The following is a 12,118-nucleotide window of genomic DNA, read 5'->3' on the forward strand; positions in this document are numbered from 1 at the left end:
AATTTACCAGACCAAAACAAAAAAAACCACCCTTCCCTTTAAGCAACATTTTCCTTTCTTAATATGGTGCTGAGTAATTTCAAGATGTCTGGATTTTTTTTTCCCCTGAAGCATCCACTGCAATTTGAGGTAAAAAAATACACGTTAAGCCAGGTCTGGCTTTGTTGACTGAGCACTGAGGCCCAAGCTCCAGAGCTGGCTTGTGAGGTGATGGCATAGCTAACTGGGCAATGTTAAGGCTTTATTGATTTGGTTTTTGGGGTTTTTTTAAATTGTTTTTAGCTATTATTTATTATAATTAAGGGAAGATATTTATAGTGCTAGCTGAAAAGGTGCTAGGCCTACTCAGAGCATCACTGACTGCTTCACTTTGGGTCATTTCGGTGCTCCCCACCCTGACTGAAGGGTTTGATCACTCTTCAATGAATTAAAAATGCGGGCCTGAGCACGGCCCGGCTCCCAGTGCAGCGGGCCCAGGCACGGCTGGGAATGGCCCTCGGTGCTCAGAAGATGCTCGGCTTCCTAATCTCCCCCGCCCAGCCCCGGCTGTTCTATCTTTAACGCTTCCTGTTGCCGAGAGGAGCCGGCTCGAGCATGGTCGTGTTTCCTGGCGGGAGGCACGACGGGCTCTCCGGCGCGTCGTGACCGCCGCGGCCCCGCCGCCCCCCGCACGCCGCCGGCATCGTGCGGGCTCCTGCGGCCGGGACACGGCCCGAGCCTGTGCGAGCCTCTCCCACGGCCGCGGCCAGAGCGGGAGGCTGAGGGGAAGGAGTGAAAGGAAGAATAACAGCTCCGGCATTTCCCCCTGAGCAGGGCGCGCAGGTGGCGGGGAGACAATGGCGACCCCCGCGCCCCGGCCCCGTCGCCGGCCCCGCTCCACGGCAGGTGCGGTCGGGCCGGGCCGCCGCCTGTCCCCGGGCCCCGCGAACGGCCCGAGCCCCGCAGAGAGCACCGGGGGTGTCCCGGGAGGGGCTCAGCCCGGGCCCCTTCCCTGCCGCCCCGCGCCCGCCGTGATTTCGTTGATTTTCGGGTTCCCAGTGCCCGAGCTGTCCAAACCCGCTCCCCGCCGCTGCCTTTGGGGCCGCGTTAGCCCCCAGTGCCCTGAGGAGCGGGGCTGGGACCTTCCAGCCACTCCTGCCTCCCCCCTGTCTATGCCGCGACCCTCGGGCATTTCGGGGAGCTTTCCACGCCTCCCGTCGCTTTGGGACCGCCGCGCAGGGCACCGCGGTCCCCTCACCGCCCGCTCCGGGGGCACGGGGCTCTGCCCAAGCCGGGGGTCCCTGCCCAGCCCGGGGGTCCGTGTCCAGCCCAGGGGTCCCTGCCCAGGCCGGGGGTCCCTGCCCAAGCCGGGGGTCCGTGTCCGCCCGGGCCCGGAGCTCTCCGGGCCTGGCTGAGCCCCTGCCCCGACGGGGCGCGCAGCCGGCCCCGAGCTCCGGCCTCCGCAGCCCATCCCCAGCCCCGCTGGATCCCTGCACTGCTGCGGGGCAAGCCAGGGCTCTTTTCTCCCTTCCCCAAGCCCCTCTCCTCCAGGGTACGCCAATAACACCCCGAATTTCTCGAGGTGCCGGCTCAGTACCAGCTCCGCTCACGGTGCCCAGCATCCCCCAGCTCGGCAGGGATGCTCGGCCTCCTCCCACCCCAGAACGGGAGGCGAGACAGGGAGCTCACCCCAGTTCAGCCCTTCAGCAAAAATATACAATACTGGGGGGGAAGGCTGGGGATTGGGGCCGGTTTTCTCCAAAACATCTCCTTTCGATGTGCTTTATTTACCTCCTCTTGTCCCAAAGCAGCCCACACCCTTTCCCCCTCTCTCAACATCTCTAACAATTTATTTTGGCTCATTAAATTTAATTAAGAACGGAGTAGGTGTTCCATATTTAATAATAATAACAAAAAAAAAGCAGCAAAAAAAGGAAAAAAAAAAAAAACAAACTAGGGGCATAATAACCTCCAAGAGGACTAAAATAAAGAATCGCTATTCAGATGCAGGCAGCCACAGTGCAATTTTTTATTACTTTTTTTTTTTCTCTTTTTTTTTTTTTTTTTTTAGTGTCTTTTTAAGAGCATCTAAGCACACACACATAAAAAGCTAGAAGGCATGCATTCCGGAGTTATTCCTATGCATATCCCTGCAATAATTTTCCGCTTTCCTTCGATAAAATTGCCAAATAATAATGAATCATTTCATAAATAATGGGTTTAGAAGCTTATCAGGGCAGGCGGGCCACTGCTGGGGTTTTATCTCTCTCGGCCACATTGCAGTAGTGTTCCGCTCTCCATACTAAATAGGAAACTGGACGTGATGTGGAATTAGAGCCTACCCAGCTGAAGCCACCCAACACTTACTACAAATATAGCCGCGATGCGTAGGCCACAAAATGGCTCCACTCACTTTTCCCAATGAAAAGCAAATGGTGAGTAAAGAGGAATCGGCTCCGCACGAGTCTGGGCGCTGGGGGCGGCGGGATGCGGATTTGGGGGGCTCCGGAGGGCAGCGAGGGAGCTTTTGGGGGCTTCTGCCCCACATGAGAGACGAGAAAAAACACAAAATCTCTTCCGCGGTTGGGTTTTAATCTGTTTTATTCTTTGATGCGGGGTCGGTGAGGAGAGGAATACGCTTTCCCCTTTGAAATCGCGGGGTGCGGCCGCCCCAGGGCGCCGGGGCTGCGGCAGCGAGGGACGGGCTGGGGGCGCTGGGGGCGAAGCGACCCCCGGGCCCGGCTCCCCCTGCCCTCCCCAGGGACAGAGAGCGGGACACGGCCCGGCCCACGGCCACAACCTGAGCGCTGCTCCCCGGAACCCCCATACCCCGCTCCCTGCCGCCCCTTCGTTTTGGGGCGATTTCCCTACAAAGGGACTGCGGGAGAGGTGCGCTTTAGGGTTGGAAATTTCCTGCCGATCGGCTGCTGGAAAACAAAAGGATTTTGCGAAGCAGAAACTAGCGGGCGGGGATTTAATGCCCCCCCTCCATTTTTTTCTAAACGAAACCATCCCAATTTAAGGCAAAATTCTGCTGATATATTTGCGGTTTTGCGTATTTCGTTTTTTAACAAATGCGGGAACAGGCGGCATCGGGATTATTCATTTTTTTACGTAGGGGAAAACCTAATTTTTGGTGATTTCGTTGGCGGGGCGAGCCGGCCTCACCTTCCTGTGGCCTGGCGGCGGGGAGCTGGCTCACTCCGCCGGTGTGAGCTCTCGCCGTTGGTTCCTCGGCCGGTAACCGGCCCCTTGAGGAATTTAATTTGCCCCTTTAGGAATTAAATTTTCCAGCCGGACGTGGGAGAAACGCCGCCGTCGCCGCCGCTTCGTGCGAGCCCATCGGGAGAAAAACAACCCCGATGTCCTGCCCCGTCTGTGATTTCCTCCCGGGAAGACCGGGCTTGCAATGTGTCCAAAAAACCGCCCAATTCGCCCCAAATATAGGGCGCTTTTTTCACGCCTTTTTTATTTTTTTTTCTCTGTTTGTTTTTATTTTTCCACGCCAGGCCATGGCCGTCGCTCGCTGTGGCCCCGTGTGCGAGGCGGCGGCGGCGGGGGGGGACCCGGGGGTGGCCGCTGTCCCCTCTCCCAGGGGCCTCCCAGGGGTGCTGTCCCCTCCTTCCCTCTCCCCTGCACCTTTCTCCCTCCACTGATCTCCGGCAAACCGGACCCACGAGATCCACCCTCTCCTTTCCTTTTTTTTTTTTCTCCCCCCCTTCTCTTCCTCCCAGGATTTAGCAGTTTTATCCCGATGCGGGTGTCCTTCCTCTCTGTAAAGTCGTAAGTACCTTGAGGTGGGAGGAGTAAATTCAGCCTGACACTGAGAGCGCTTTTGTTGAAACAGGAGAGACTTGCGGTGTCCCTACTTAAATATGACACATGTGAGTAATCTCTTCCTATACAATATCGGAATAGGCAATTAGATTTTTCTTTCTAGAGGGCTGGCGGGAAGGTGGCCGGAGGGAAGGCACAGAACTTGTGCTTTAGGTTGGGTGGTTGTAGTTATTTTTATTTTATTTTCCAGAGAGATAGTGATATATGGCAAAAAAACCCAATTGGTTTTTTGTTTTGGTTGTGTTCGGTTTTGGTTTTTTTGGATTTTTGGTTTTGGTTCTTTTTGTTTTTCCTCGCGACTCAGTTTATCAGAAACGGAATAAAAATAACCCGAGGCAAAGGAGCGAGAAAGATGGGTGGCAGCTCTCTGCTCCGCGAAGCTCCTTATTTAAATAGAAAATAATAATCAATCAACCAAAACAACAACAACAACAAAATCCAAAAAAGAATGAGGGCATAAGTGGGAGATAAAGCATAGAAATAATCGCGATATCTGCTGGAGGCTCGAGGTGCCCTGTCGCGACAGCGTTTGTTCTGCGGGAGCAGGGGGACAATGCTGTGCGTGCGGCCGCGGCCGGGCCCCTTCCTCCTTCCTGCGGCAGCGAATGCGCGCGGGGATTGACTCCGTTAGGGGCTGCGTTAACCCCCTCTCCCCCAAAAAGTGGTTTCGGGTATATTTCGATAGTTTATAAATAACAATAAAAAATAACCATGGGAGGAGAAGGGGCCGCCCGTTAGGGTAAGGCCGCTACGGGCAGGCCGGGCGGTGACGGGGCTGGCTCCGAAGGGCAGCGAGCACTGCAGAAACGGGGGTGGGGAACCCCAAAACGGGGAGAAATACCCCCAGAAAAGCGGGGATGGGTGCTGGGCCTCGGCTGTAATTTGGCCGCACAATTTAACCCGCACCCTCGGGCGCTGCCCGTCGGTGCCGCTGTGAATCCCCGGCTCCGGCCCGTCCGCACCGTGCGGGACCGGGGCGCTGCCACACGTCAAAGCTCCGCTCCGCCAGCCTCCGTGACGTCACGGCAGGGCCGGGGCGCCCCGTGACGTCACGGCACCGCACGGCTCGGCGGGGTGGACGGACAGACCGCCCCCCCTCCCGCCAGCAAACCCCGAGTTATTTGGGGCCATCGGGAGCTCCCCCGTCTCTCCCCGACGAGGTGCGGGCCCCGTCGGGCGGTGCCGGTGCAGGGGCCGGCCCTGAGCGCTGCCTCTCTCCGCAGGACGATGGACAGGCCGCCCGCCCCGCCGCCCCCCAGTGACCCCCGCGATGCCCGCCCCGCCCGGCGGCACGACTCGGAAGCGGAGCCCACGAGCGAGCCCGAGAGCAGCCGCGGGGGCATGGAGGCGCCGGCGGACCCCCAGCTGCTGCTCAACGGGGCGGCCAAGGAGGCGGGCCGGCCCTCCCCCGGGCCCCCCGCCGCCGCCGTGCCCGTCATCGAGCTGGTGCGCAGGGGGGGCTCCCTGGACATAAAAAGCCGTGAGGCGGCGGGCGAGGCGATGCAGAGAGCGCCGGGAGCCGAGCCGTGCCGCGCCGCCGAGGCCGCCTGCGAGGCCCGCATGGTGCAGCTGAGCCCCCCCGCGCTCCCGCTGCAGCCCCCCGGCAGGGCCATGCTCTACAACCTGGGCCAGCCGCTGGCCACCATCAACAGGTCCGTGTGTCCCCATCCCCATCCCGGAGCGGTGTCCCAGGGATTGTCCCGCGCGGTGTTGGGGCGGCGGGAGGCGCGGGGTGGAGATGTGGGGGCAGCAGCAGCAGCATCCTTTCATCTGCGTGGGGATCGTCAGTAAAATCATCGCGGGTTTGCACGCAAACTTTGCAAAGAGAGAAAGGGGAAAGGCGGGGGGAAAGTCAAATAAGAAACGAAAAATTCGTTCCTCGAAGGAAAATAATTTGAGAAGGTAAAGTCCTGGGTAGAGCGAAGGGGTCCGGCAATAAGCGGACGAGAACCGGTTTAGCTCTGCCGAGCTCCCCGGGCTCTCTCTGCTCTCCGACGAGTCCCGCAGATGAGCGAAGGGACAGCAAGGCTCTGACAGGCGCTGAGCCATCCCGGGGGTGTGCGGGGACTGACACCTCTCGCCTCCCGGGGAAAGCTGCAGTCGGGGGGCAGAGCGTGCCCGAAGCGGCGGGAATGGGGGGATTCTGCCCAAATCCGCAATCCTGGACTCCCCAAGCCGCTCACATCCCCCTGCCCGCGCAGAGCTGGCGTCTCTCGCTGCGTGTCCCCGGCTGGCCGCGTGTGCTGTCACCGCACGACCCCGGGCTCGCTTCGTGAGCCGTGAGCTCGCCCGAGGTCACGGAGCAGCTCCGCTTCCCGCCCGCCCGGGGACAGCCCCATCACGGCCCGGCCGGGGGATGTCGGTGTGTCCTCACGGCCTGTCCGCCTCTCTTTGCAGCGGGTTTTTCGGCGAACCCGACTCCTTCTCCATGTACGGCAGCAACCGGGTGAAGCGGAGACCCTCTCCGTACGAGATGGAGATCACCGACGGTGAGAGAATTTCGCCCCTGCGCCGCATTTTGGGGGGAAGAGGTGTCTCTGTCTGCCATGGGGGGAAAGTTTGCACAATGCCACACTCTGGGACTAAACCCCCAAATAATAAAAGGACCAAAACCCCAAAGCCTAAAACGCGAGTAGGATGCCCAGGGAGGCAGGGGGGCTCTCCGGTAAGCGGAGCCCTCAGCCATCCCCAGCAGCGTGCTGGGCGAGTTTGCCTTCAGTCAGCGCCCAGCTCAGCCTGTGGCTAATTACATCCCTATTCTGCGAATTGCTTAGAGATTAAATCCGAAAGAAGACAAGAAATGCGTGTCTTTGTTGAAGTGCGGATCAGGGTCATTGCCATTGCGGTGAGATGTTGGGTCTCTAAAACCATTCCAGCCCGGAGGCGTTCGCCCCGCAGAGCCCAGCCTTGGGCAGAAAGGATAACCTGCCTTTAAACCAACTCTTGGGCATCCTGCTCGCGTTTTAGGGTTTGCCTGCTCCGGGCAGCAGGTTTGGGGTGTGCAAGGGGATCTCTGCCCACGCAAAGGGACACTCGCAAGAACGATTTGCACGTGGAAGGCCGGCCTGTTTATGTCCGCAGTTAACAGCTCCTACACACGAGATTCGCTGAAACGCGTTTTATCTTTAGCGATTGGAAACACTTTATTTCAATTGCTGGACAATTAATTCTCCTCCTTTCCAGCTAGCCGTCCCTTCCCTTCTACCCAGCTAATCTAAGATCGAATCATAACCTGCATCACTCTAAAATAATGCATCCCGAAATGACAGGCTCAGGGCATTATCGGCATGAATCAGAATCCTCTCCCCTCCCGCTCCTTTCAGACTGCAGCCCCGTGGGACGGGGGATGTTACAGCCCCAGTGCAAGAAGGGCTTTTTGTCTGGGTTTTACCATTTATGGGGAAAAGTCCATCCAATCTCGGTGTCTGACTAAAGCTTTGTACTTGCTATTAAATTAGGTATTGAGGATTACAGAAATACTTGGCTGTAACCAAATTTTTGAACACATAAAGTTTTGATGCAGGCGTACAGATTGGGCCCAATCCTGCAGGTTCTGGTTCATGTGAATTTCCAAGATTGGACTCAACATTTTTTGAGGGGCAAAAAGGGTATCAGATTATGTTGTGTAAACAGGAATAATTTGTAGGGATGCACATCCCATATTGAGGCACCTGTGTGGTCTGAGGCACTTTTCTCATTGCTCTGATGGGCACCTGCTGGGTGACATCCAGGGCACACAGGAGCATCACTCTAGAGGGTCCTCAGCCCTTGGGGGCTGCAGAAGGGCAGGAAAGTCTTCCCAGACACTTTGTGTTTGTGGTTATTTCTGCAAGAGAATAAGAGGTGCAGTTTTTTAGTAGTTCTTTATCTATTCTATGGAAATTTTGTTCCATTTAATATCTTCTTTAAAATATTCAGAAGTAAAGATAAAAATGCAAAAAAGATCTCTAAAAAAGTATATCCTGGAACTTTGGAGGAGCTTCTTTTTTATTAGTTTCCCTCATATTTCTAATTAAAAAAAAAAAAAAAAAAAAGCATCAGTCAATCCATTAGAACAAAATCCAGGCAAAAATTCTCATCTGATTGCTTGAATTAATTATGAGGCAAGTTTTTTTTTATGAGAAGTAGATTTTCTATTATAACACAGCTATGGGGCATTTTAATTTCCTCCAGTGCTTGACATGTTTTGGCCAAAGCCTGATCTCTTTCTGAAAGATACGTTTAATTCAGTTGGTGCAGGAATCAAAAATTTGACTGGTGTCAGAATTTTTTTTATATATACTAAAGCTTGATTTGGGTGCCTCTGGATGAAAATGAACAGGTGGGTTTTTTTGTGTTTTTTTCCTGATTTCTGACTAAATTATGAATAGATGCCTTTTAGTCATCAACTTTCAGTGAACAGAAACACATATTTGAAGACTGAAAGCCTCTTGAGGATACTTTTTAATGAGCAGTATCCAAGGTGTGGTTATTTCTCATACCCTTATGGGAGTAAATAGCTTTTGAGCACCATCTCTCTCTGGATTCAAAAACAGTTGCTTTGTCTTGTCTGGAAATAGCAGTAAAGTGCTAAAAATGTCATACTATTTTAGTAGGACGTAGCACATTCTTCACTGCTTAATTAGCAGTGCTGCTGAGGTCCCTTTGGTCCCTGTCACCTTCCCCACAATTCTGTGGCCCAGCACACATCAGGGACAGGAAACCTTCCCTTTGCATGAGCTCTTGTACCTAAATTCATACCGAGGGCATTAGGTGCTGTTTGGGGGTGAATATTGCCTTTGTTAAAGCATCACACTGGAATCCTAGAGGTCAGGGAGGTGTTTGTCATTTCTGCATCCCCCAGCTTGTCCCTGGGGCTGTTTGTGGCTTTAGGGGACCCCCAGCTCTGAGCACACTTTGAGGAGTGTGTTGTGAGGCTGCTCACACACTGGAGAGGCTGGCAGCTTTAACTGGCTGATTGAGTGTGTGTTCCCATGCAAACCCTGCAGAGCAGGGAGTTCTGAGGGCTGTGCTGGGCTGCAGGGACCCAGCTTCCCCCAAAGAGAGGAAAGTGTGATGGCATCTGATGGCATCTGATGGTATCTGATGGTATCTGATCAGCTGGAAAAAGGGATTCTACTTCTCCTGTTGTGCAGGGTGGGATTTGCTGAGGTACAGCCTGACCAGGATACTCATAAAAAGTCACACCTGTTTGGTTCCTGTGCCACAGCCAAGGCAGCCAAGAGTTTTGGTAGAAAAGAATAAAGGTGTTTAAATGTGCCCCGGGGGGCTGGTTCCACTGTGTGATGTAGGAACTGTGGCTTGGACTGCTCACCAAGGCCAGAGACTTGTTCCCACCAGGAGGGAGAGGTCAGGCAGGTGTCACAGAGTGGGGGATACAGGGGAGAGATGGGGGAAAATGAGAATTCCACGGTCCTTCGGGGTAAATCTCACCAGTGTGCAACCTGTAAGGCTTTGCTCCCCACTCTGTGATGATTTTCATTGTATGTGATGCTTCCTATCCTATGGGAGTTTCTGCCCTGAACATTCTTCCAGATTTTCATGAGATTGATGTGACCTTCCATTGTTGATGTCTCCTGGAGGAGAAGATGGGAAGGATGTAATAATAAAATCATGTTATGGTAGTGTTCCCTCATGTGAGTTGGTTTCCATGGACCCAAGGACCTGCAATCCTGATTTACAGCACTGCTGCTCCTGCAGAACAGTGTTTTTCAGCAGATGTGCTTTTGGGTCTCTCCTAGCACAGAGACAAAGCTTTTCTCATGTACACCAGGAGGTGCCTGAGGTGCTGAAAGGAGAATTGGTGTGCTTTGTGCCTTCATCCTGTGTAGCATCCCCTCTCAGAAACATGGCTGTAAAATTTCAAGGTGCAATTGGAGGTCACATGTAATTAGGTCAAATGAGCACGTCCAGCAATTTGGGGCCCCTTCTCCAATCATTGTCAGAGGGAGTTTTTGCCCTGTGGCAGTGATGACAGAGAGCAGGCAGCCCTCAGGTGAGCCATGAAGCTGTTCCAAACAGGGATCACCCTTCCAGCAGGACACTGCCTTCACTCCGTGGTCAGTGTGGTCACTTCCTACCTGTCCTCATTGCTATGGGACAAATCCCACCACCCCATCTCATTCAGAGGGCTGGTGGCAATCCTCTGGTCTCTCTCAGCAGGGAAGACCTCTGGATCTCAGAGTTGTCAAAGCTTCTGCTAGAGCTGATTTCCTCCCGTCCCAGGGGTGTGTCCTTTAGACAATTTTTGGGATTGAAAATAAAGTGTCTAGTGAGATAAACTTTTAATAGGACCATTGTTGCTGAGTTTCCCTTGTTGATGAGTTGAGACACCCTAAAATTATAGCAGCCTTCTGCACACATATCATGGCCTAAGCCTTCTTCCTTGGAGAGGTAAATTTCGATATCTGAGGAGACATCCAAAGAGATGCAACTCCATTTTTCCCTTCCACTGAATTGAACAGAAGTTATGGCATTCTCAGCTCATGGGCTTAGCTTCCACTTAGGTGGAAACTCTTGTTTCACTGCCTTGCTGATTAAACCTCACTAAAATTAGTGAGTTAGTTAATTTGCAAAACAGTGGCCTATTCAACAAAGTAATACGTGTTGAACCCAGTTCCTAATTGTGCGTGGTTGGCATTGCAGGCCCTCACACGAAGGTGGTTCGTCGCATCTTCACCAACAGCCGGGAGAGATGGAGGCAGCAGAACGTCAACGGGGCCTTCGCGGAGCTGCGCAAGCTCATCCCCACCCACCCGCCCGACAAGAAGCTCAGCAAGAACGAGATCCTGCGCCTGGCCATGAAATACATCAACTTCCTGGCCAAGCTGCTCAACGACCAGGAGGAAGAAGGAAACCAAAGGGGCAAGGTGAGCAAAGACTCGGGGATAGTCCAGGAAGACCTCCTGCAGGACATGCTGTCCCCCAACTCGAGCTGTGGCAGCTCTCTGGATGGGGCGGCGAGCCCGGACAGCTTCACGGAAGAGCACGAGGCGCTGGACTCGAAGCACACGCGCAGCCTGCACCACGCCATCCTCCCTGTCGAAGGCAACGCGCAGCGGTGATGACCCCCACGCTGCTCCCCGAGGGCCACGGGGGACAGGCCGGGCCTGTGCAGCTGCTGGAACTTGTGCCTGTGGGATCTGTGACTCTGCCTTTCCCCGGGAGCTCGCTCTGCCCGCGCTGGCTGAGGACCAGACCAGCCCAGATGAACGTTGGGGGTTTAGGTACGCGACCGTAGGGAGGAGAAAAGCGTTGAGGTCGTCTTCGTTGTACAGAACTGCTCGGGATGGGACTCTGAGGAGGGGAAGGAGACGTGGCTGGCTCCTCTCTGGCGTTTAGAGGGTTCCCAGACCGCTTGGTGAGCGTCTCTTTGCAAACATCCATCTGGGTGAGGCATGGAACTCCTCTTCCTCTGCCCACGGAGGCCGCCGGCGCTTTCCAGCTCCACATGGTGCTGGAAACTGCTGCATCACACCAGTGCTGCAGCGCTCCTCCAGCCTGAGCACATCCAGCTGGTCTGAGAAGGAGCTTGGCCACATATTCCTGTTGTCCGAGAGCTTTTGACTGTATCTTTTTAAAGAGGTGAAAAAATATCCTCAGCAAAAGAACTATTAAAAGGATTTAGACTATTTCTTTTTCTCTCCCTTTTTCTTTCTTTTTTTCTTTCTTTCTTTTTTTTTCCCTTCCCTTTTTTCCTTTCTCTTCTATCTGATTTTGGATTGTTTGGGCTTGTTGTATTTATGATGTGGGATTACTTCCGTTTAACACTGTCATGCAGTATCCATGAATGAAAAGGTACATAGGTATTTTCTGCCACCCTCCCAGTCCCTGATTCTTCTGCTGGTTACACTCAGCAGGTGAATTTCAAGCCTGTTGTGGTCTCCTAGGGTTTTTCCAGTGGTTTCTGTGGGGCCAGAGCTTCTCTCCAGAAAGATGAATTTCAGAGTTAGTAAAGGAAGAAAATATTTGCTAGTGAAGTATCTCTTTGGACTGGGGGATTTTTAAATTCAAAAAAGCAAAAAAAAAAAAAAAGGGGCAAAAGGAGTCAATGATGTATCAATAGTGTGCGTGTACATAGGGTTATAAAAAGGTTTTTTGATGGTATGCTTTGAATTTTTTGGTTTTATTTTGTGAAATGGTGGTTCAGCTGTGCCAATGCGGACAATAGTGCTGGATTTATTCTGGTGTTAGGAAAGTCCTCACCTGTCGAGGCTGGTGGGAGTCCACAGCCTCTCTGAATCTTGGGAGAAGCAGTAAAACAGTGGTGGGATTAGCCTGCACTCCTGAGTGACAAAATTGT

At 53.7% G+C, this 12,118-nt stretch overlaps 1 protein-coding gene across 3 annotated transcripts; it reads left to right on the forward strand.

The window, feature by feature from the left end:
- Positions 1-2,252: 2,252 nt before the first annotated feature.
- On the forward strand, positions 2,253-11,859 carry TAL1 (TAL bHLH transcription factor 1, erythroid differentiation factor). 3 transcript variants are annotated; one of them, XM_074545842.1, is made up of 5 exons: positions 2,254-2,414; positions 3,714-3,762; positions 5,040-5,468; positions 6,214-6,305; positions 10,462-11,859. In XM_074545842.1, exons 2-5 carry the CDS (start codon positions 3,734-3,736, stop codon positions 10,878-10,880), a joined length of 969 nt encoding a protein of 322 aa, XP_074401943.1. In that variant the 5' UTR covers positions 2,254-2,414; positions 3,714-3,733; the 3' UTR covers positions 10,881-11,859. The 3 variants fall into 3 exon arrangements, with proteins under 3 accessions (XP_074401944.1, XP_074401943.1, XP_074401945.1); XM_074545844.1 differs by having other exon boundaries at positions 2,257-2,414; positions 3,714-3,863; XM_074545843.1 differs by lacking the exon at positions 3,714-3,762 and having other exon boundaries at positions 2,253-2,414.
- The last annotated feature ends 259 nt before the right edge of the window (positions 11,860-12,118 follow it).

Source organism: Zonotrichia albicollis, chromosome 8, assembly GCF_047830755.1.
Source record: "Zonotrichia albicollis isolate bZonAlb1 chromosome 8, bZonAlb1.hap1, whole genome shotgun sequence".
In the NCBI taxonomy this organism is placed as follows: Eukaryota; Metazoa; Chordata; class Aves; order Passeriformes; family Passerellidae; genus Zonotrichia; species Zonotrichia albicollis.

What these genes read in the sequence shown, in the direction of transcription:
- TAL1 (XM_074545842.1), top strand. Translation starts at nt 3,734, where the DNA reads ATGCGGGTGTCCTTCCTCTCTGTAAAGTC. An exon ending in TCCTTCCTCTCTGTAAAGTC is followed by an intron (nt 3,763 to 5,039) that starts GTAAGTACCTTG and finishes CTCTCTCCGCAG; the next exon opens with GACGATGGACAGGCCGCCCG. An exon ending in CGAGATGGAGATCACCGACG is followed by an intron (nt 6,306 to 10,461) that starts GTGAGAGAATTT and finishes TTGGCATTGCAG; the next exon opens with GCCCTCACACGAAGGTGGTT.